Genomic DNA, 22,782 nt, shown 5'->3' with positions numbered 1-22,782 from the left:
CTGCTTCTCCCTCTGATCCTCCCCCCTCATGCTGTCTCCCATTCTCTCTCTCAGATAAATAAATAAAAAATCTTTAAAAAAAAAAAAAAAGAAGAAGTACAGAACGGGGTATTTGAAGGTAGTGGTAGCGTTCTGAACTGGCAGCATTTTCAGCGAGTGCTAGTGTCCCCCCGGACGCCTGAGTTGGCGTGAGGGTGGGAGCTCTTTCAGGGGGTCTCATGCAGTCCGTCGCTCCAGAAACCCTCTGTCGTAGCGCACCGCCTCTTCCCTTGTCCTAATAGGTGTGTCCTTTTAGGAGAGAATGGCCTGCCGTCTCTCTTTAAATCATCGAAGTAAAAATAAAAACCACTCTTGATCCAGACATTGGAAAATTCCACTATTAACATTTCGATTTTAACCCTTCATGTGTTTTTTTCTCTGAATATGTTTATTTGTTTCTGCTGGGTTTTAAGGTTCACATGTGACTGTCTGAGCGCACAGTCCTAGCCTAGCGATGCAGGCCAGATTCCCAGGCATACTTGGGAGAGTGCCATGCAACCAGCTTCGGGGCCCGGGGATAAGCTCCCACTGCCTCTGGGCCCTCTGGGCAGGGGTGGTAAGGACCTGCTCAGGCTGGGCCATATGGACTGTGGAAAGACTGGAAATTCCCTCCTGAACTAGAGGCAATGGGGGAAATAATAATAAAACACCTGTGCAAGCCTCAATTAAACACCAACTGTATGCCTGTGATATGCTTCCCTTTGTATACCCGTCATTCACAGTATTCAGCAAATATTTATTGAGTGTCTCCTACTGTGTACCAGGTACTCTTCTAGACTCTGGACACATGGGCAGAGAACAAGGCAGATAAGAGTTCTACCCTTACAGGACTGAAATTACAATAGGGAAAAAACACGTGTGTGTGTGTGTGCATCTAGGCCTATGTGGAAAACTAAAGCAGTGCAAGGGGCCAGGGGTAATTGAGGAAGAGCAGGGTGGGAGCTATTACCGTTAGCTATGAGAAGGGAAGGAATGGCCCATGCAGATATTTGGGGGAAGGCCGTTCAAGCAAATGACGACAAAGGCTTTAGCTGTTTGGAGTAACAGCACGGAGGCCAGTGTATATATAGCACAGAAAGTGAGGTTGGAGAGGTAGCAAGGGGCCAGATCTCGTATGCCCAGGTAAAGACCATGGTTTTATTCTCATGGAACCATTGGAAGGTTGTGAGCAGAGAAGTAGCGCGATCCAAATTATATTGTAGCTTCCATAAGAAGAGATCATCCTAGTTTATGAATGCTCAGACAGACTCACCTGCCCAATGGCAGGGGCAGAAATGAGGCCACTCTGAAGGGCTTCCACACCCCTGCAGTTCCCCTCAGACACTGTGCGAGGCCCTGGGACCATGAACACCACCAGAACAGCCTGGGCACCAGGCAGCTCAGACCTCTCTGGAAGGGGAGGTCCCCACCACCACAGCAGGACTCAGTGGTTCCGGCTGCTAAACAGTGTTGCCTTGTGCTCTCACTGTCCCCGAGGATGCTCATGAAATGACACATTGGGAAAGTATTTACAGCCCCTCCTCATTCCCATCTGTAAGGCTGGCCGGGGGACAAACCCCCAGGCTGAGCAGTGACACAGGGTTATGAGGCCCAGGGACCTGAGCTCTGGGGTCAGACAGACCCTTCAACTTTTCAAAGGTCCTATCACAGAGTAAGCAAGTGGGCCACTTGCTTACTCTGTGATAGGACCTTCGAAAAGTTACTTCTCTGAGCCTTTGCTTTGCCGACCTACAAAGCAAAGATGATAGCACTGACTTTGTAAGATTGTTGTGGGGAGTAATTAGATAATATGGTGTTCTAGAACAATGAATAAGATACGGTGGACGTAGAGTAGGTTAGCATTAGTACTTTCATAATATTTCTTAGTATTAGTACTCATGCTACATAAATTACTACTAATATACATCAATTAGCATTAGTAATTTTTGTTCAGCCCTTATAAATTCTTCTAGCATTACTCTGTGGGCCCTACATCCACTTTGTGAACTTAGTATCATCATCCCCATTTTACAGATGAAGGAAGTGTAAAATCAGAAGAGGTTGCAGTTCTTACACAAAGTCACACAGCAAGAAAGAGGCAGGAATGGGACTTGAATTTGGGTTCTCTGGTTCTCAAGACCTGGTCAAAGTGGGCAGGAAGGTCCCTCGCAGGGCTGGACTCAAAAGCTAGCTCTCTGCAGGTAGCCCTTCCTGGAGGTGGACACAGCAGGCTGAAGCCACACCGGCTTGTTTAACATGATGCCGTCCACGGTTTTCAAGTGAGGGGGCAGCAGTCCTAGAAAATACCAGAAAACAGGATCCAGCGCACCCAAGTGTGAACCATACCACTTAGCAGGCATGGCTGAGGCCAGAAAGGGCAAGTGCGTCTCTCCTCATTCTGCGTTAGAAATAGTAATGTCACAAAACGCTGCGCTGCCCTTGTTGTTCTTGAGGGGGCCAAAGCCCCCTCCTCTGTCTTCTGAGGGGTGCCAGCCTCACCACTCAGTCATCACTGAGGTCCCTGCTCTGCGGAAGCACCTTGGCCCTCTAAATGTCATCAGCATCAACCTGGGGGCTTGTGAGAAACGCAGATCTTCAGGCCCCACCACCACCTCCTGACTCCGAATCTTTGGGGGTGGGCCTCCGCAAAGCGCAGCTCTCCAGATGATTCTGATGCCTACTCGAACTTGAGAACCACTGCTTGAGAAGAAAATGGCCCCAAACACTTGTCTTTTTTTTTCCTTTGGACTCACAAAGTATCTTCAGCTGTTGTTTAAACAGACGTACACCGTCTCAAGTAGAGAAAGCACGGGCTTTGGAAACAGATAAACCTGAGTTCAGACTCCTGAATTTAGCCTCACTAGCTGGTAACCTTGGCAAATCCTGTCACCTCTCCACATGTTGGTGTCCTCGTCTGTAAAATGGGGGCATGCCTTCCTAGCCTATTTTGAAGATTTGAGATGAATGGATGTAACATGCCTAGCTCAGTGCCTGAGACTTCATCAGTCTTGATCAGGGGAAGCTGTGATTGGGTGGCCACAACCGTCAGACATTCAGGTTCGTATAGAGAATGCTCCCTCTGGATGCTCTGCGCCAGGCAGACCCCTTGCACATGTGGCTTGCGCCAAGACCCATCGCCTGGCAGCCGTGTCCCGCTGGTCTCACGTACAGCCGCGCCAGACAGCTACTTTATGTGTTTCTCTACTATCCCCCTTCATCGATGCATGACTCATTGCTTCATTCATGTCTCCATTGTGCGTAGAAACCTAGGCAAGCAGCCATTCCTAGGGACATTGCAGGACAACCTCATTGAGATGGACATTCTCAGCGCCTCCCGCCATGATGGGGCTTACAGTGACGGGTAGGTGACATCCCCATGGTCCTCCTCTCTGTGTTTGCTCTCCCTCTGGCCCCTGCACCTGCATGCAGACCCTGAGACCTTTCCCTGGGATCTCCTGCGGGAGGTGATGATGTCATGGTGCATGCCCATCCCAAAGTCCATGTTCAGCTTGCAAGAGTTTATCCTTGGAATCCCCTCGCTTCAGCATATTAACAGCAGCTTTGTTAATATGCAGCTCCCAGCATCTCATCGGCTGCCTCTGCCATTCTGAAAGCCATCTCGTAGCAGTTTTTATGCAGCACAGGCCCTATGTCGTATGTCTTGTAGCCCTGAGTATCTGTTCTGGGTGCAAGATTGCTCTAAGATTTCAGGGGATGCAATGCAACCAGTGCACCCCATTTCCCAGGCTGTGTACAAATTCTCCCATGGCCATGGTTAAAGGCAAGCTGTGGAGGATTTCCTGACACCTAGTTTGGCCACAACCATGCGCTTTGACCATGCCACGCTGCCCTAAAGACTGTAGCTAGGCTGTAGGATGCATTTGCCCATCTCTCGTCCCACACAGCTTTCCCCAGGGGTTTGGAAGGTAGCGTCTGGCTTCTGAAAGCATTTGCTGCCATTGGTTGTATAAGAGCCACTGGGAGACTCAACCATGACAGAACTTAATGGTGGTTTCTTGGTTCCCACCCCCTAAACACCCTTCACAAAGAATGGTATTTCATGCCTCCACCGAGGCACACTGGCAAAGTAGGTATGGGAGGGAGAAGAAAAATTTAGGTTCCATTATCTCCAAGGCACGGAACATGATTTTAGATACTTTCCAAGTTAGTACCGATAATTTTAGAGAACAGCTCGTGTAATACCCAAGAAACAGCATCTCAGCCCCATCCCTTCCCAGGAAAGGGGTCTCCACAGCCAGCCTTCTGTGGGGTTGGAAACACCTCCTGCCCTGGCCCGGGTGGGGTGGGGGGGTTCCCCATGGGTAGGGCTGTCCCATCCGTGTTCCGTGGAAGCGTGTGTTCGTGTGCCCTGTTGTGTGGTCCGGTACGTGATTCTCCTCCTCTCCGTCTGCCCCGTCTTCTCCGTGGCGACTGTCTCCAGGCTCCTCTGCATGCTCCTACTGCCGCCTCTGTCCTCCAGGTGGCTCTGGGTCCCGGGGAGTCCGCAGACCCTGACGCCCTCGGGCTTCTCTCCGTCCACAGGCACTTCCTCTTCAAGCCGGGAGGCACCTCGCCGCTCTTCTGCACCACGTCGCCAGGGTACCCTCTGACGTCCAGCACGGTGTACTCCCCCCCGCCCCGGCCCCTGCCCCGCAGCACCTTCGCCCGGCCGGCCTTCAGCCTCAAGAAGCCCTCCAAGTACTGTAACTGGAAGTGTGCGGCCCTGAGCGCCCTTGTGCTCTCCGCCACGCTGGTCATCCTGCTGGCGTACTTCGTGGGTAAGCACCTCCCTCGGCCCAGCTTCCCTTCGTCCCCCTTCGCCCAGGGGGCAGCGACCAACACACCTGCACACGCTGCAGGCATCTAGCTGGTGCGACCGTCGCGCAGGGTGAGCCATGCAGCCCTGGGCGCTGGCCTCCACCCCCGAGCCGGTCATGGCCAGCTCTCTGGGATCCTCTTCTCCTCTCTGCACGATGCCCAGAAGGAAGCTTAGCATGAGGCACAGCGTCCACTGACTGGCCTTTGAGCTGGTGAGCCAGGACGTGAGTGTCGGAGATGGGCGTCTCCACAAATGACAGGCCCCTCCTGCTGGTGCCACGTAGCTGCAGTGAGGAGCAGGAAGGATTCGGGGTCCCCTGGGGTTGGACTGGACTCTGCTGACCTCAGCCCGGAAGGCATGTCTGAAGGTGAGGGTGTGGCGAGGCCGTCTGAGGGGACTGTGGGTGCCAAGGTGCAGAGTGGAGCCATGGTTAGGAGCCCAGAGAAATCCCAGCTGAGGAGCAGCGGGTCCCAGTGAGCAGTGAACGCTGGCTACAGGACGCATGGAGACCCCCAGCAGCTCTGACTGGCCTGCCTGCCTGCCCCCAGGCCACCTCCGTGATGGAGGAAATGCCTCCTGGCATGGAAGGCCAGTCAACTGGGTGCTCTTTTGATGTAGTTCCCACACAGCCCGGTCTCCTGCTTCATTCCAGCCCCTGTCTTCGGCCTGCTCCCAGGGAAGACGGTCTCTGAAGAGATCTGCAGGCGTTGTGTAGAGTCCGCTGCCTCTGTGTAAATCAGCCTGTTAGTAAAGACATCCAAAGGGGTTGGCTTAACCCTCCGTCCATTCCAGCCTTCAAATTCTCTCATTCTGAGGTTTAAGGCAGGTCACGCCAGCTTGAGGTGGCCTTCAACCCATGCTGAGGAATTCTGAGATAATTCCATAAGCAAGGGGGACTTCTCCAGTAAAAACCCAGTAACCAGAAACAGAAGTAACTGGCACAGGCCAGAGGAAGACAGAGTGCCGTCCACCGTGGCAAGGGACTCTGTCATAGGCAGAGTCATTGCGAATGAAAACGGGCAGTGTGGTGATGTAGTGCACGCTGTCCTGGGAATGATGAAGGAAACGTGGGCCCCCACTTGTTCAGGGGGAGGGATCTGAGCATGGAAGGAGCATTCAAGATTCTTGAATTTTATAGAAATAAGTAATCAGGAAGACGATAGTCCCTCAAACAGGGAGGTCTCCTTATATGTCTCGAGCTATAATAAGCCTTCTTTGATACGCCAGGTCTCTTTTCCCCTTGTGAAGATTGATGTAGAGAATTTCATGGCTCCAGGGCCAAGTTGGCATACGTCTCTTCTCTTCTCTGTGATTGGTTAGCTGTTGCTGCCTGGAAAGCTGTGTTAAGAAGGATCCTGAGGCTATATTCAAGCTCAGTGGGAAAGGGTCTCTGTGTTTGATTAGTAATGTCTGTCGTGGTCACCAGCGTGGGGAGTATTGATGACATACCAGGCATTTGCCATCCTTACTGTGGGTCAGTGAGTAAAAGGAATAGCCAAACTGGGAGAGGCCAGAGGCCACCCAGGCCCAGTGAGAGGTAACTGGTTACAGGTGAGGGCCCTGAACGTCCCAGGACCATCACCCAGCATGAAAGTTTCTTCCTGGCACCTGAGCCGTGTCCCTGTAAACCACTAGCACAGCTCTTGTCTTTGACACTATGTTTCCTAAATGAGCAGACTTCGGAACCAGCAGTGTCTCTGTGCATCACAAGTCAAGTCGTTGGCTGCATAAAGACATCAGCTTGCGGTGAAGACTTAGGTTTCTACTACGTAGCCTGGTTCAGGAAGAAAGAATACATCTTTGTATGATTACATAAGCTCTCTTCTGTTTTACATCCCATGGGCTTCTTCTTCTCCCGTGTAATAAGAATATGGGGTCAGTCTTCAGCAATCTAAATTTAGATAGGATATACTGGGAGGTAGTGAGCTCCCTGTCATAGGAAGGGTACAAATAGAGCTCAATGACTGCATAGCAAGGATAAGATTTAAGCACTGACTGGGATTTTTCACTGGATGGCCTTTAATTTTCCTTCCAACACTGACAGTGTTTGAATCCATGATTTTGTGAATTTTGTTTTTCCTTCAGCAAACCATATGGGGTACCTGCTTTGGGCTAGGCACTGTGCTAAATGTCAGGGCTAAAGATATGGTCCCTGCCCTTGAGTTGTCCGTAGCTTACAAGAGGAGACAGCTATGTCAGCAGTGAATTGAGGCAGCTCAGGGGCTATTTGGGGAATACCCAACACCAAGAGCACTAGGGGAGGCTCCCTGGGAAGGGCGATGATGCAGTCAGAGTTAACCAGCAGTAGACCTGCGGAGAGCTGCTCTCAAAACCAGGGAAGCTGCAGACTTGAGAGAGGACAGTGTGGTTGTAAGGCCTTGTCTGTGTTGGAAGCATTTGAAGGGTATTAGAGCTAATGCAGGAGAGTTTGGTCAGATCGGGAAGATCACCTTGGAGGCCAAGTTACAGACCTTCCTGGATGGGCAATAGGGAGTCATTGAAGGGTTTTAAGCAGTGGCAGGATGTAGTCAGACTTTTTTTTTGGAAAGATAAGTGTAGAGGAAAGAAGGATAGGCCCTATCACAATAAACAGGTCAGGAGAAGCCGAGGGCCTCAGCTGAGAGAGTAGCAATGTAGGTGGAGAGCAGGGAGGTCGATTTAGGAGCATTTGTGTCTCCTGTTACAAGCAGTCAGTCTACTGATAGTGTGTCCTTGCCCAGAATAAACACAGCTTTCTGATAAAACCCTCCCTCTGCAGAAACATTAGGACTGGACCATAGATTGCATATCCAAGGACCAGGTCAGACTGGCAAGACCTGGGTGTTCCCTTTGTTCCCTGGAGACTCGGAGCTTACACCGAGCCTCTGACAGCCTTGGATTCCATTCCCAGCTCTGCCACCTGGCTGCTCTCCCACCTTGGGCAGCTCGCTTCTCTTTCTGAGCTTTGATTTCCTGATCTGGAAAACAAGCGTGACCCATTACTTCGGGAGGCTGCGTGTGAGGCTGGAGTAAGCCGATGCCGGTGAACGCATCGCAGGTGCAAGGCCCAGCCCTACCTTCCCTCAGGGGCTGGGGTGGCAGCCTCGGTACGTGGTCTCCTCCAGCTGCTGGGGCCAAGGGATGAGTGTCTTGTTGCTTGGCCGTAATCACAGGCTGCGATGACTCACTCGTAAGGAACTATCAATTATTAAAAATCAAATTAATTGTCTCAGCCGAGCACAAATATCCTTAACATAGACTTTTGCAGCAGGCCAACTGATCTAATCAACAGGCACAAGCACAGATATTTAATTAGATTTTTGATGAAAAATTGTGTTTAATTTCAAGTATAATCAATTATTAATTACTGTAATGAGTGAGTCTGACTGGGTTTACTAATTAACTCATTTAAAAATTATGAATAACCTTTTCATTTGTAATTATTTTCTACATCCTATCATGCTGCAGATAAGAATCGTATCACTTCACCAGTACCAGGGGAGGTGAAAACAGGGCGGGAAAGAATTGTTCTTTTTCTGCTCTCTGCTCAGGGCTGCCATATCTGGAGGGAACCCTGACAGATTCATTTGACATTTGGTTTTTAGTTCGAAAGTTTCCATTCATTTGCAGAGACATCTGCAGTTACTTTCATAGGAAGATAGAGAAATCGCAGCCAGCACTTAACCACCCACAAGGGCTGCAGGGCCTGGGGCAAGGCCTTCGGGCTGTCCTCCCCGCTGCGGGTGTTACTTGGCTGCTCAGGTTTGGAGTGGGGAGTAATGTAGGGACGACCTTTAAGAATCCTGGGGCATCCTGCCAGAGACAAGATGTGTATTTTTGTCTCCAAAGGACACCTGTTCAGAGAGGTAGCTATTGACCCTGAGTGCCTGGCTTTACTGGCCAGTTCTCCCTGTGAAGGCCTTCAAGTATTCGAATACTCTGCCATTTATTTTCTGAAGATAAGAAATCTGTTTGCAGAACAAAATAGGGAGAGCGTGATATGGGGGGAAGATTAGTTAAAAGTTCAAACCAGGAAACTTGCACAGCCCCGGCAATAATGCTTTATTTTATAGCAGTTAATTGTTTTTAAAACATTTTCACCACAAAAGGCAGCGTAGTGTGGTGTAATAAAGATAATAGGGGCCACTTTTGTCATTAATAATGAGAGCCCTTAGCTATAATTGTGCGCTGCCCGTAAGCGCCTCCTGTTCCCAGCACTTTGCCTGTGTTTTCTCATTGAAATCTCCCAAGGATCCTATGAATTAGTCTCCCCAGTTTACAGATGAGGACACTGAGACCCAGTGAGCTGGAGTAAGTCACCACCCTCACCTGGTAAATGGCAGGACTGTGGTCTCCCCAGCCCCAGGCACTCAGGCTCTGGAGCTGATGCTTTTAAATTTTTTTCTCTTTCGAGTTCACATTCTTAAACTTTCCCATTGCAGTAGTTGGTATTTTGAGTTTTTGCTGGGTGCCTGGTATGGGTCCAAGCCCATTATGTCATCTGTCTGAACAGTCACGACAATTCTGTCAGGTAGGTTTTATTTTCTCTATTTTCTAGAAGAGGAAACTAAAGCTCACAGAAGTTAACAACTAGCCAGGGTCACAAAACGAGTAAAGGCCCTAGGATTTTAAAGACCGTGCTCTCAGCCACTATGATGTAGCTTCAGGGCTTGAACAGATGATATAGAATCAGAAGATCCCACTCAGGCTCAGCTCCATCACTTGCTGACAGTGTGAACTTGGGCAAGTTGCATAACTTCTCTGAAGCTGTTTCCACTCAGGTTCTTATAGTGGCTGTGGCTGGAATGATTCCCCCATTTTACACCAGGAGGAATTTGTAGCGGCGTGCTTCAGAAATCATGGGCTCTGAAATTAGGCCGCCTGCTGCTGACGTGCCTTGTGACTTTAGGCAAGTTTGTTTAACCTCTGTCGGCCTCAGTTTACCCATCTGTAAAATGAGGGTAATAATAGTGGCTACTTCACAGGGTTGTTGCAAAATTCCAGTAAGAAAATTAACACTTTTGAGGTGTACCATTTGATGAATTCTGACAGATGCTTGGAGTTGCATGACCACCACCATAGTCAAAACACAGACCACTTCCAGCACCCCGTTTTTCAGAGATGTAGTAAAGAGGTAATTTGCAGAGGGGCGCCTGGGTGGCCCAGTGGGTTAAGCGTCCAATCCAACTCTTGGTTTTGGCCCAGGTTTGATCTCAGGGTCACGAGATCAAGCCCCACGTTGGACTCCACACTGAGCATGGAGTCTGCTTGAGTTTCTGTCCCTCTCCCTCTTCCGCTTCCCCCACTCTCTCTCTCTCTCTCAAATAAATAAATCCTCAAAAAAAAAAATAATTTGCATTAAGTACTTAGGCTACTGCCCAGCACTGTTAGCACTCAATACATATTAGATACTATTGTTATTATAATTGATAGTATTATTCGTACTATTAGCATCACATGTAGAAGAGTATTTGTAGGTCTTGACTGAGAACTTGGACCGGCCTTGTCTCAGTGCGGTGCCTGCAGGCTTCCCGGCCTGTGTTCGTCACACAGGCAGCTGACAGAACAACCAGGGGGACCTGTCAGAAAACATTTGTAGGGATGTCTCGCTGTTCCAGGGAAGCGGCCACATGAAGAATCATTACCAAAAAGTGCCTCATGTCATTTCTTTAACTAGGACAAAAGTTGTTGTTTTCTATGCAGCTAGAACTGACAGGCTCCCTGGCGTTCTGGATCTCTGCGTGAAAAGCAGACACCGAGCGCCACGGAAGAGCTGCGGATTCGTACCTCGAGGACTCTGCACGCACCTGTCTTGCCGGGTAGGCCTTTGGACTTGGAGACGAAAAGGGCTTGCTAACCACACAAAGAGCGGGCCTCGCTTTCCACTGACGTGGAGGCCTGAGATGACCCTGGGACAGTACCTCCTCCTTCCTAGGTCCCTACGCACCCTGCAGGGGAGGGGCGCCGCTCACCGCGACTTCTCCGAGGCAGCGGGCTGTTCGCTCACAGCATGGGAAATGGAGATGATTGAACTTCATCTTTTAGGGAGAGGAAAAAGTGATAAAGATACAGGATCCTGTAGTAAAGCTTTTCTCTCCAAGATTGATTCCTTCACGCTGCTCAGTGGGAATTGCTAATAGCAAGATATATATAGATTGTTCTCTTTTAACAGACCCCAAATATCCTCCAACCCCCCAAAATGGTTGTCTGCCGTTGTCTGAAGTACCACCGTGCAGAGAGGAGGGGCTGACTTGCTCCGTGGCGCTGCCGAGGCCAGAACCAGGCCCTCAGGGTGAAGAGGACAGGAGGGCCGACTTGGGCTCTGTGGGAAAAGGCTTTTCTAACAAGACAGCTGCCTGTGTGGAGTGGGGGCTGCTTGTGTCTGGAGTGGGAGGAGCCAGGGTAGGTGCCCAGACTCTACAGCCCAGCGGACCTTGTCCATATGGACCTTCTGCCATTACTTTGCTGTACCACGTGAGTCTTGAGGACTCGACCTCCTCAAGATGACTTTCCTCGTCTGTAAAATAGGAATAAACAAGTGAACAAAAGACTAGCCAAAATGATGAAGGCATTCAACATGTTCCCGCTTGGCATGAAAAAAAATTTTCCAACTCTGCAGACCTCACTCTCTTCCCACCCCACCACCCGCCCCCCATCTCCTCCCACTAGTGAGACCAGCCAGCAGCCAGAGCCCGACGAAGCCCATTGATCCAGACCGTGTAGCTCAGCCTCCTGGGCACAGAGCAGGGTGGAGAAAGAGAGCAGGTCTGAAGGCAAGTAGATAACGTCAGGCTCCCCACATTTCCTGTTTCCGCTCCCGAGCAATGTTCAGGGCTCCTACCGTACTCCCAGGAGCCCAAGACCAGGATCAAGATCCAAACCTCACTCAGGCATGTCTCCCTTACCTGTATACCTGCTCAGCCACCAGGCCCTGCCTGCTTGTGTTCAAAATCAGATTTACTGAGATAGAACTTACACACAGAAAATTAACACTTTTGAGGTGTACCATTTGATGAATTCTGACAGATGCTTGGAGTTGCATGACCACCACCAGAGTCAGACCACTTCTGGCACCCCAAAAAGTTCCCTTATGTCCCTTTGCTCAACGCTGTCCTGGTTCTCAGCCTCTGACACTCACCTGTTCTGTGTTGGGTAGTTTTAGGTACCGTTTTTCAGAGATGTAGTAAAGAGGTAATTTACTTACTGGATTCAGAATCAAACTCTAAGATATTAAGGGGTTGAGAAAACTGTAAGATCGAATTCAGAATTCAAGAGAGTAGGGCAAACCACAGAAACATTCTAGGGCTTCCTATGTGCTGTACTTGATCTCCTTGAAGGATAGCGGTGAAAGGCCTCTGTGCAGGCAGAAGGAATGCACAGGTTGATGTTCTTCTGCCGTTTTTATGGACCATTTTTTTCTGCACAAATTTCTAAGTATTGACACAGTCCTCATTCTTGTCAAGTTGAAGAGCTCCGTCATATTTGTGCCATTACTATATCCTCATATTCCCGCTGTTTCCAACTGTTGGCTATTTTAAATAGCGCTTCCGTGAACGTCTTTGTGCCTCCGGTTCTGTTTGTTCTGCTTTCAATTATTTTGTTCCAAAAGCAGGATTTCTGGGGCATGAGGGGTGCACAGGTTAATGCTCTCGTTACTCGCTCCTCGGGGCTCCTCAGAAGGGTGGTTTCTGTGCAGTCCCACCAGTGTGGGGCTTTGTACCTGACCTTGGGTAAGCTGGTTCAGCGGGTCGGGGGGCAAGGGAGGTTACACGTGGTTCTGAGACGCAGAGAAGCTACAAGGGTCTTCATTCCTTGAGGGATTTCCACCCCTTCTTTCCGTCCAGTTCCTTTTGAAGAGCTGGGCTCACACGCTCCTTCCTCGGCGAAGCTCCTGACCCCCTCCCACTAAGCCAGGACCCCAGTTATATGTTCTCAGAGTGCTTGTGCTCACCACAGCCGCAGCTGACCGTTGGGTCGTGGATCGGCTCGTGCCTGCCCCCATGGTTAGACTGTAAGCTTCATGAGGGCAGAAACTATTTCCATCTTGCTCACTACTACAGCTGCAGTTTCCTGTACAGCGTCAGCATGACGTAGCATGTATTCATCAAAGGTCTGTTGAAGGAGAGAAAGAGGGCGGGAAGGTGTCCGGGCCAGAACCTAACTGGTGTTGCAAGGCATGGAGTGGAGGGAAAGAAAAAGATAAATGTAGAGGCATATGTTCATACAGGGGACAGTGAGGGAAGGCCTGGAGGCAGGGCGATCTTGTGAGTGAAACATGGCTACCAGAAGCTGAGCGGGGGGCACAGGAGTCCGTCTGGGGCACACTCCTGGCCCTGGCCCTCATCTATTCCTGGCTCCCTCTCAGCCTCCGCTTCCTCCCTGAGAATGTCGACAGAGGCTGTTGGAGGGATGCTGTTTACCAATCAGGCACTTGGTCCTTCCTGGTCAGTGAAATCTTCTTGCCCTCCCCCTGGCAAACAAGATGTGTTGGATTTTAGGGCCAGGCAGTCCCAAGTTCGGAAATGTTGTTTCAGAAAAGAGCTGAGTTGACTAGTATAATCCTATTTCATAACAACAGCAGCTGCTGCAGAGACAGCACCCTCTCCAGGGCTCTCGGCCCTGGCCTGGTGGGTGGTTTCGGGGCCCCTGGAGAGGCAGTTGGCTATGCTTGGTCAGGAAGTAACCCCAACCCTGCATCCCGGGTGCTCCGTCCATACCTTCACCCCGGGAGCATGGAAAAGGAGTCCATTTTACAAGATTTACAGATTTGTAACATCCTTGGAAAGGCTTTGTCCCCCACATCTTGTCTTTATTCTAGACTAATTACTGTGAAATAGCACAATTTGATTACACTTAGGCACGGAGAGAAAGCGTGAAGCTTTCTTGCTTCTGTTGGCTGTTCTTGCGCTGCTGTAAATACAGAGCTTGTGGAGAGGAGGGGGGCACAGTCAGGCTGTGCTTAGGGCTGCAGGCCCAGGACCCCGGTGGGGGAGCAGAGAAGCAGCTCTTCATTGCAGGGAAAAGGGAGGGAGGCAGGAGGAGAGGAGAGATGGCTGTAAGAAGCACAGTATTTTTTCTTCCTCCTATCAGTAAAACAACAAAATCACAGCTAAACAGCTTCATCCTTTAAAGACAGCAATACCATTAGTAGCAAGAGCCCAGACTCCGGACAGAGTGAGGCCTGTGTTCCAGCCACGGCCCACACAAGTTTTTCATCCCTCTGAGTCTTGATTTTTCTCCTTGGTAAAAAGTCCATTAATATCTAAGCGGTGTTTTGAGCATTAAGTGAGAAGACATCTGCAAAGGGTCCAGGCCATGGGTGGCCCATATTGGGTGTTCAGTTAATGCCGTTCTCACCCTTCTGGGCAGCAGGAGCATCCAGAGGTTTCAAACCCTCCCAGATTCAGCTGCCAAGGGCCATCCCCGGCTGCAGGGATTTCAGGTAACCTGAGATGAAGAAGAAGGCACTTCCCCGAGCTCAGGTTTGAAACAGCGGAGAGTGTTCACGGAGCCTGGCTGCCAGGTTGTGTCCCGGGCTGCAAGGGACAGACAAAGCCAGATAAGCTAGCATCACTGCCTTGAGTCAGCCTCAGTTTCGTGGAGAGCCAGATGTGTAAGGAGCTGATGGCAGTCCTAGACAGATGATAAAAGCATGTTACTGGAGTTTGAGTCTTGTCCCTGTGGGAGCCTGAAGGAAAGAGCAATTCATTCTAAACAAGAAGATCAGATAAAATTTCCCCAAGGCATTGAGCCTTGTAAATCAAGTAAGATATTGAAAGAGAAGCTACGAATAGCTTTCTGGAAGATGGAAGGGCCCCCACAAAGGCAGAGGACGGGACATGGAAGTGTGGGCTATCTGGGGCCCCCACATCAGAAGACTGTGTGTTAAGATGTCCTTTGGTGCATTTGACCCACCTGCCGGCCTTGGTCTCTGTCTCACCGAAGGCTCCTGAGTGTAGAAGCCCAGAAACCGCAGTGATCGCAGGACACCGGCTGCCTTCCCTCTTAGAAGAGACGCTGCACGAGGTCACTGCGTGGTAGATACCCCGCTTTCCTGTGAGGCTGTCCAGCCCATGGACCCCTCCAGCAGTTGGCGTGCTGTATGGAATTCCTAACTGCATTTCTTTGTCCTACAAGCCCGGATGTGGAAAATGAGGCTGGCTGCCAGTAAATAGCTTGTCCAGCTACAAAGACGGGTAAGAGAGCTGGGCCTAGAAGCCAGATTTTCCAATTCCAAGCCCTGCGTTCCTTCTGTAGACCTGCTGCCTCTCAGAGCCCCACCCCGATGTCCTTCTCTACCTCTGTGCTGTACACCTGCGGCTCAGAGCAGAACACGGGGCCTCTGCCATCCTGGCGGTGGCTTTCCTCCGCGCCCGCTCCCAGCTCGTCCTCCCGCGACCTCACCCCATGTACCTTTCCCATGAGCCAGGCATGTTCTGAGTGTTATTGAACACTCAGAAGATTCCCATTGAATCTTCTCAACAGCCTTACTTACCCAGCCCGTATCTGTCAGGTGCCAACCATGTGCGAGGTACCATCCTGTTTTTATTTCCATTTTATAGACAAGAAATGGATACCCAAGCAGGTTAAGTCGTTTGTCCAAAGCCACATCACTGGTGAGGGAGGGAGCCAGGATTTGCCCCCAGAGCCTGCCCTCTTTCCACTATGCTCTTGGATTCCCGCAGCTGGGGTGGGACTGGGATGGTGCACCCGATCAGAACTGCTGAGAGGATGCGGAGGGTGCCTTACTGAGCAGAGAAGCTAACTTACTTTCTCATGGAAGAAGAACTAAGGTCTGTCTATCCTGTGCCATGTCCTGTGCCAGGACTGCCATGTACCCATGGCATTGAGTGGCCCTGTGACTTGTACCAACATGCTTCAGGACCGGAGAGAGCTGGGGACCCAGGTGAAATCAGGGGACCTCAATACGCATCGCTCCCGGAGCCCCAGCCCCTCACGCTTTCCGATCCCGCGGTGCTCCAGGCTTCGTCTGGCATGAGGCGGTTGTCTGATGTCATATTTCATTGTGCAGGAAGCCCTTCCTGCTGGTGTATGGCAGGCAGCTAGACTTCTCGTCCTTTCCAGCCTGGAGTTAGATTTTGTTCACAGTCTCCAGTGGGGAAGGAGAAAAAAAGGCCAGTATTATTAATTCTGCCATGGCCTCCATTTCTTCCCATTGTCCTAAGTTTATCAGCCAGGCCACCTGTGGAGCTCTATGGCAAGACCTAGTCATGGGGCTCCTGTGCATGTCCCAGTCTGTGTGCGTCTCTGTTTCCGTGAGCACACACATTGCCCCACCTGAGTGTGCATGCAGAACTGGTATTTGAGGGGAGATGGAGTGGAAGCTGGCAGAGATTAAATGAGAATTTTAGGAGAAGTAGCATTTTTCTTGACAGTTTTCAGACACTAGAAACTCTTCTTTTGCAGCTTGCTGACCTCTAACTCTGTGTTAGCGCATCAAGTCCATTACATAGCACTGTTCATACACCTGACTGTGTAGGTCTGGGGCGGTGCTGGGTGTTTCACATACAAATCTTTGCATTAGTCCGTGTTTTAAACTTTGGGTGTTCTTTCTTTCATTAACTTTTAAGCATTGTGATCAGAATGCCTTATGTTTTTAGTACACTTTCTAATCTATAAAGAACTTTCATTAAATTCTTACAAGAACCCAGGAGATGGCTTTGTATTATTTCCATTTCTCCAGAGGAAAACACTGCAGGTCAGAGTGGTTAGGTGATTTACCTGCTGCTGCACAGCGAATAAGGGCCAGAGCTGGGAGGCTGGCTGTCTCTACAGATCTGCTCCATTGAGTACATAGGTGGACAGCAGAGCCAGCAAGGGACAAGAAGCACATGGGCACACACTGTCAGGGCAGTGTGCATGGGAGAGGTCCTGAAATCAAGGGCCCCTGGCTGGGGAGGGGAGAGCAGATGTCATCTTTGGCTCAGGATAATGGTGAAAATCCACACAGAAGAAGGTGACATTTGAGGTAGGCCTTGAAGGATGGGAGAAAGTTTTTTAAATAGGGAGGGCAGTGGCCATTTCCACACACACACGTTGCATCAGCAAAAGCCTGGAGGCTGGATGGACAGGTGTGTTCCAGGGATAGGAGAAATCACGCCGACCCAGACTCCTGAGCACAGAGAAGCGAGCAATGTCAGATACTGCACTCAACAAGCACGTAAAATGCTCTTGGAAAATTGTGTCTGTTTCAAAGAAATATTACCTCAAGTTTCTGTCTCCAGGAAAATAGTGCCAACAAAATTGGAGCTGTAAGACTGGTCCATCTAAAGATATTTGCCCTTCATTTCCACAGTTCTACAGCTAATCGGAAAGGCAGCATGCATGCAGAGCTGTTAGGGACAGATTCAGGGCAATCTGGATTTGACTCAGATCTGAGGTTATTCTCCGCCTCTTATTAAATGTGTGATCTTGGGCAAGTAATTGAACCTCTTTGATCCTGTTTTGTCATCTTGCAGACGAGGATAATAACTCTACCTTCCTTGTGGAGCTTTGTAAGGATTAAACAATAGTGTGTTTATAAAGCACTTAATGCAGTGCTTGGCACAGGATAGGCTTCAGTTAAAACAGTGGCTCCTGTTCACTTGACCATCTTCATCACCCTGGTGCCCAGAACTCTGTGCTGCCTTAAGCTTCCTGATGGAAGGGCTGAACCAAACCAGAGGTCTGTGTCTATCAGAGAAGGAAAAAGGGAACTCACACGAACTGAGTGCCTTGCTGTGTGCACAGATGAGGGCAGGGGAGCAGGAGAATGTGGTGTGATTCCAAAGAGCCAGAAAACACCCACCCGTGGGGCAGGAGACTGGGATGCTCTGGGGGGTAAAAGAGGGCCATCACACACTCTGTTCTGTGAGATTTTAAAATGCTCTTTCAAAATGCTCTTCATTATAAAGAAATATTATCCCAAGTTACAAATCCAGGTGGCAGGCTCCACGTTAAGCTGTCCGCCCTCATTCCTCTTGCTGAAGTGAATGTTCCAGGGGGAAAAGACCTATCCTAATAATATATACACAAATTAAAACTCCATTTAGAGATACAGTGGGGACCACCTCCTAATTGACTTTGATCACGGAAAAAAAAAAATCAGTTAACAGGGTTGGTATGCCAGAGGAAATCAGGAAATGGGAGGGTTGCCCTGCAGAGCCCTGTAATAGTAAGTTCTACTAGCGATGGAAATGGAGCCTGGAGACAGGACTTTCTGCCTCCCGTAGCTCCTGAGCATCAGCCAAACCCATGTTTTCCTCCTGGCCCCTGGGACAGTTGACTACGAGAAGGAGAGAGTGATGCCTCACGCCTGAGAGGCAGGTCCTTTGCTCAGTGGAGTCACCTTCATATAGAGAAGCTTTAGGTGGCCTTGTGAATAGTGTTGACGCTCGCTGGGATGCAGGTGCCACCAAGACAGGAAACTGTGCGGAGCTTTCCGCCAGCCTTTTCCCTCCTCTTGGGAATGGCAGGCACTTCCCCAAGCCTGGTACTGTTCCGATAGGGCAGAGCGGGCTGCTCACCCCAGCAGAGCAGTTTGAAGAGGCTGGCAACGCCCGAGGTGTCTTGGATCGCTGGACCATTAGTGAGGCCTGGAAAAGGAAGGGCAGCTGGTGGGCCTTTTCCTAGGCTCCAGCACCTCTTCGGCTGTTGGCTCTCTTGGCAGGGATTTGATCCAAAACTGCATGTTTATTCTGATCAGGGCTAACGGGAAACCTGTCCCGTGCTCTCCTGACAATAGTCTGAGAAGAACTCAAGATTTGGTTTGGGTTCTTGGTGCTGCCGTGATGACTGGTGCAATCATAGATAATTCTGGAGCCTTGGTTGTCTGGAGATACAAGGTGAGATTGATGTCTATTCTGTCACTGTGTTTTGAGGTGCCTAATGTATAAAATGGAGTTACAAGTAATATCTTTCTTAAAAAGTTGTGAGATTAAATGATACAACAAATGTGAATTCTCCTGCATTATGTCATGCACATGGTGCAATTTTAATAATTGGGAACTGTTACTGTTTCAATGATAAGCCTAATTAGGTCTGCCCCCTTCCTTTTCTCCCTCTCTTCTTCACTCCCGTGGGCCTGGCGCCGAGGGGCAGAAATGAAAGGAATAATCCCTGCCCTGAACGGAAGGCCTCATGGTGGCCTGACATAGCCTGTCCCGTGCGCTTTACTTCAAGCTGGAGGAGACAACTCCTTTAATCTGGGACTGCAGTGCCTGGTGGAAGAGCAAGCCTTGAGGATGGCTTTCTTGCATTTAGTGGGAAGAGCTCTGAACCCGGAAGCTGGAGACTCGGGCTCAGGGCGGTCCCAGGCTCTGCCCAGATGCTCTAGTCAAGTAGGGGTCTCCTCTGTGCAGTGAGTGGGGGGCAGATCCCTGTGACTGTAACTTCCATCTTAGCAACACCCCCCAACACTGGAGCAAAAACTCAGGCTTCTCAGCTCCCTCGAGAAATATCCTTACCTCACTTCTGCAGGGAAAACCTCACTATATAGTTACGACAACGACGACGACGATGATGATGATGGTGATGATGATGAAGAAAACGATAGGAACAAAGAGGGTCATCCATTTGAGAAAATACCAAGCACCATAATCTCATACAATATCTTCACAACTCTTGGAGCTCAGTATTATTGTCACCATTTGATAGATGAGGAAACGGAGGCCCAGAAGAGTTAAATCACATCAGCCAAGTCACATCACTGTGAAGGCGAGAACCAGAGAAGGAACGCAGGGCTGTCCGTGGGTGAAGCCTGAGCTCATCACTGCTGCACGTGTGTGCGCCCGTCTTCCGGTCTCGGGGAGCAGCACGACACTGGGAGTAGGGCAGGGAGAGGTCAGGTGACCATGCTGAGGTCGGTCCAAGGGTTGTGGAGGTGACCAGCCCCTAAACTAGTTATGTATAGAAGAGGTCTTAGTAGAGCCTGTGGGGTGAAAGGTGCCCAGAAAAGACAGCTTTCTTATTCTATTATTGCAATCATACCAGTTTATTCTGTACAAATTAGATTCCAGCTCTGGTTCCCCCACAACTTGCCGTGTCACACAGTTTCTGGGGCCCTCCAGTTATGTTGCTGTTTCTCTTCTGCATTGACGGTGGGAGTGCCTGTCTCCCACTTCTGAGGCTGGCTGCGCTTGAGCCTCTTACCTGTGCCCAATACCACCGCCCCCCTTGATTTACAGAGATATTGAGTGGCTGCCAGCAAACCCTTCCCCACAGCATTGCGTGGTGCAGAAAAATGATTAACTGCACCGGAGTCCATTCTCCAGAAAACACTTAATTTGGGGGTGAGAGACAGTAACCCTGATTGTTGCAGTCAGGTTTATCCAGAGACAGGAAGAAAAGCAATATATTTACTTGATTTAAAATTAGCCCCATGTAGTCACCAGTGGGATCCTGTCAGGTTTCTTTATAGCGATTCTGCTTTTAAAAACTGTTTTATCCATTGGGCAAATATCTCTAGTTCCTGTGCCCAAAGTCTGTCAGCTAATGGAAGCATGATAGCAAAGGGCCCTCGGTGTAAAGAAATTCACAGTTGGCATGGAAAGGGAATTAGAGGGAATATACAGAAAGAAGAAAAAGGTGTTATAACAGCTGGCTTAAACAAATCTTCCCGCAGATACAGCAGTTAGGAAAATTAATGTAGCAAAATGACAAAGATGATGAGAGCTGCCATTTACTGAGCTCCTACTGTGTGCCTGGCAAATTACATGCCAGTTCTAAGCAAATTACATGCATTATTTCATTTAATCCTTTAAGATAGATCCTATAACTTCATTTTGCAGATGAGGAAACAGAGACTCAGAGAGGTGAAATTATTTGCCCAAAGTCATGAAACCAGTAAACGACCCAGCTCTGAGTGCTCTGGAGAGACCCAAACTTGAACCTGCACATACATAGCTTTGACTGTGGGCGTCAGCCATGCCTCTGGTAGTCAGGATGTGGGAGGATGGGGGCCCCATGCTTTGTCCCTGAGAAGAACGCCCCTTTACCTGGCTACGCTGGCAACAGAGGCTTTGCCTTGAATTAGCTTTAATTTAGTTTCAGGCATTGAAACTCACTAGCAGTGCAATGTATCAGGAGGAGAGCCTGGACTTTGGAACCAGTCAGATCTGGGTTCAGATATTTTATCACTTCCCATCTGTAAAGTGTCTTTGGGCAAGTCATGCAGCCTCTCTGAGCCTCCAGTTTTTTCATCAGAAGATGAGAATAATAGTAATTTTCTCAAGGTTTATGTAATTCCCCTTGCTTAAGTGGCTAACACATGGCATGTGCTCAAAAGGAGGATCTCCTCCCCGGGCGCTATCCCCCTTCCTTTCTACCTATTCCTCCTGAGACTACATTGTAGAACTTCCCCTTTAATGTGAAACAGCATTAGAGTGAGTTTGGAGAAGAGGGAAGAAAATTTATCCATAATCCTACCATTATAATTCAAAGTCCGATGTCATTTTTACGTATGTCTCTCCAGATTTTTGTTCATATGCGTATCTGGTTTTGCAGAGATGCAGTCAGCAAAAAGTGCAATTTTAGGTCCTGCCTCTTTTTCCTTCATGTTATATCACCAGCATTTGCCCTCACTGCTGGTGGTCATAGTTATTTTTGTACAATGATTGTGTTGCATTCCATCCGGTACCTGTAGTATAATTCAGCTAAATCGTTCTATTTTTACACATCTAGGTTGCTTCCAGTTTTTCTGCTCTTTCCCTGCAGTCTACAGCCCTGTGTATTGAACTTCTGGGTTTGGAACTTGTGAATGTTGTTGGCTTTGTAGCAAAACCAGGACTAGGACCTGGAGACTGAAACTCTGTCCCCTTGTTGCTGCAGTTCTGTCTTTCTGTTTTTTGTTTTCCCCATTAGAGGACCATCGTTAAAGAACTCCAATGACTTAGACTTTACGGAAATGACGTTATTTATTTTAGAAAACAAAACAAAGAAACTGAGCACTAATCTAAAACAGAAAAGTGGGGACCCGTGTGGCTGGGTTGGCTCCCACTGCCTTTTGAAACCAGAAATGCCGGTTGAATCCCCAGTTCCTTGTGGTTATAACCCTCTCTAGTCACTACCTGGAGCTGCTAATTTACAGATGCAAGTGGGTTCGTGCGTTAGATTTTTGGAAGGAAGGGAAGCGTTCACCATGACAGAGAAAACTCTGCTGTACTTACATCGGCGACTCCTACATAATGACTGTTAATTGCCTCCTGCTGGCTGGGTGTTGGGGGGCAGGCAGTTTCTATGTCTGAACATCTATTGAGCATTTTTCTTAAAAATGTCAGGATGGAGCTTGCACTTTCTCGGCCATCGCTTATGTCTTGCTGGGCAGGAAAAGGCAACTGGAAAGTGTCAACCCTGGGATCAGATTGACCAGAGCTGAGGGAATAAGAAACTTCCCCCACCCTAGCTCTTGGCTTTCAGAAATCATTAACATTTCAGTGTGGGTGATCCTGTGAACCTGCTACCTTTCCACAGCCTTTTTCTGAACTCTTTAGCATCTTTTCACCTTTTCATGGAATTACAAAGTAGTTTAAAGGGAAAACCAGTATCAAGTTTCTTATTTAGGTCACTTTCAGCATACTTGAGAGTTTTGCACAAACAGTTATAAATACAAACCACAAAGTGTAATTTAGATAATCCCGTGATATACATTGGGGGTGAGTGGTTACCATCAATCCCTCAGGAAACAGGGAATGATGATTACAACTTATATTTTTCAGTGGTCTGGTTCATTGTTAGAACGGGCTGGAAAAAGCCTTAGCTTTTTTGGATCCATGGCTGTTAATTTCAAATCATTTGGGATAGCATGCATTTACTGCCATATGCAACTTTAGATTCAGGTAGCTGTGGGCCAAGAAATAGTTATTATCACCAGTGGTCCCCCCAAACATTAATTTTAGCCATGTTTTGTGGTGCTTTTTTGTTGTGGTGGTGGTGGTTTTTTAGTTTTGTTTTTTGGTTTGGTTTGGTTT

The 22,782-nt window shown here is 49.0% G+C and overlaps 1 protein-coding gene across 4 annotated transcripts in view; it reads left to right on the top strand.

Annotated features, from left to right (window-relative positions):
- TENM4 (teneurin transmembrane protein 4) overlaps positions 1-22,782 on the top strand; it is a 1,359,030-nt gene that overhangs the window by 1,142,852 nt on the left and 193,396 nt on the right. For 3 of the 4 annotated variants that reach the window (XM_032427010.1, XM_032427011.1, XM_032427009.1), the window contains 2 exons: positions 3,281-3,379; positions 4,561-4,796. In XM_032427010.1, coding sequence (XP_032282901.1) covers positions 3,281-3,379; positions 4,561-4,796 — 335 coding nt within the window. Of the gene's footprint in view, positions 1-77; positions 3,380-4,560; positions 4,797-22,782 lie in introns of those variants that run through there. The other variant, XM_032427012.1, reaches the window with a different exon arrangement.

Source organism: Phoca vitulina, unplaced genomic scaffold, assembly GCF_004348235.1.
Source record: "Phoca vitulina isolate PV1807 unplaced genomic scaffold, GSC_HSeal_1.0 scaffold36, whole genome shotgun sequence".
In the NCBI taxonomy this organism is placed as follows: Eukaryota; Metazoa; Chordata; class Mammalia; order Carnivora; family Phocidae; genus Phoca; species Phoca vitulina.
Note: the sequence above shows the minus strand (reverse complement) of the source record. Positions and strands in the feature narration are given on the sequence as shown.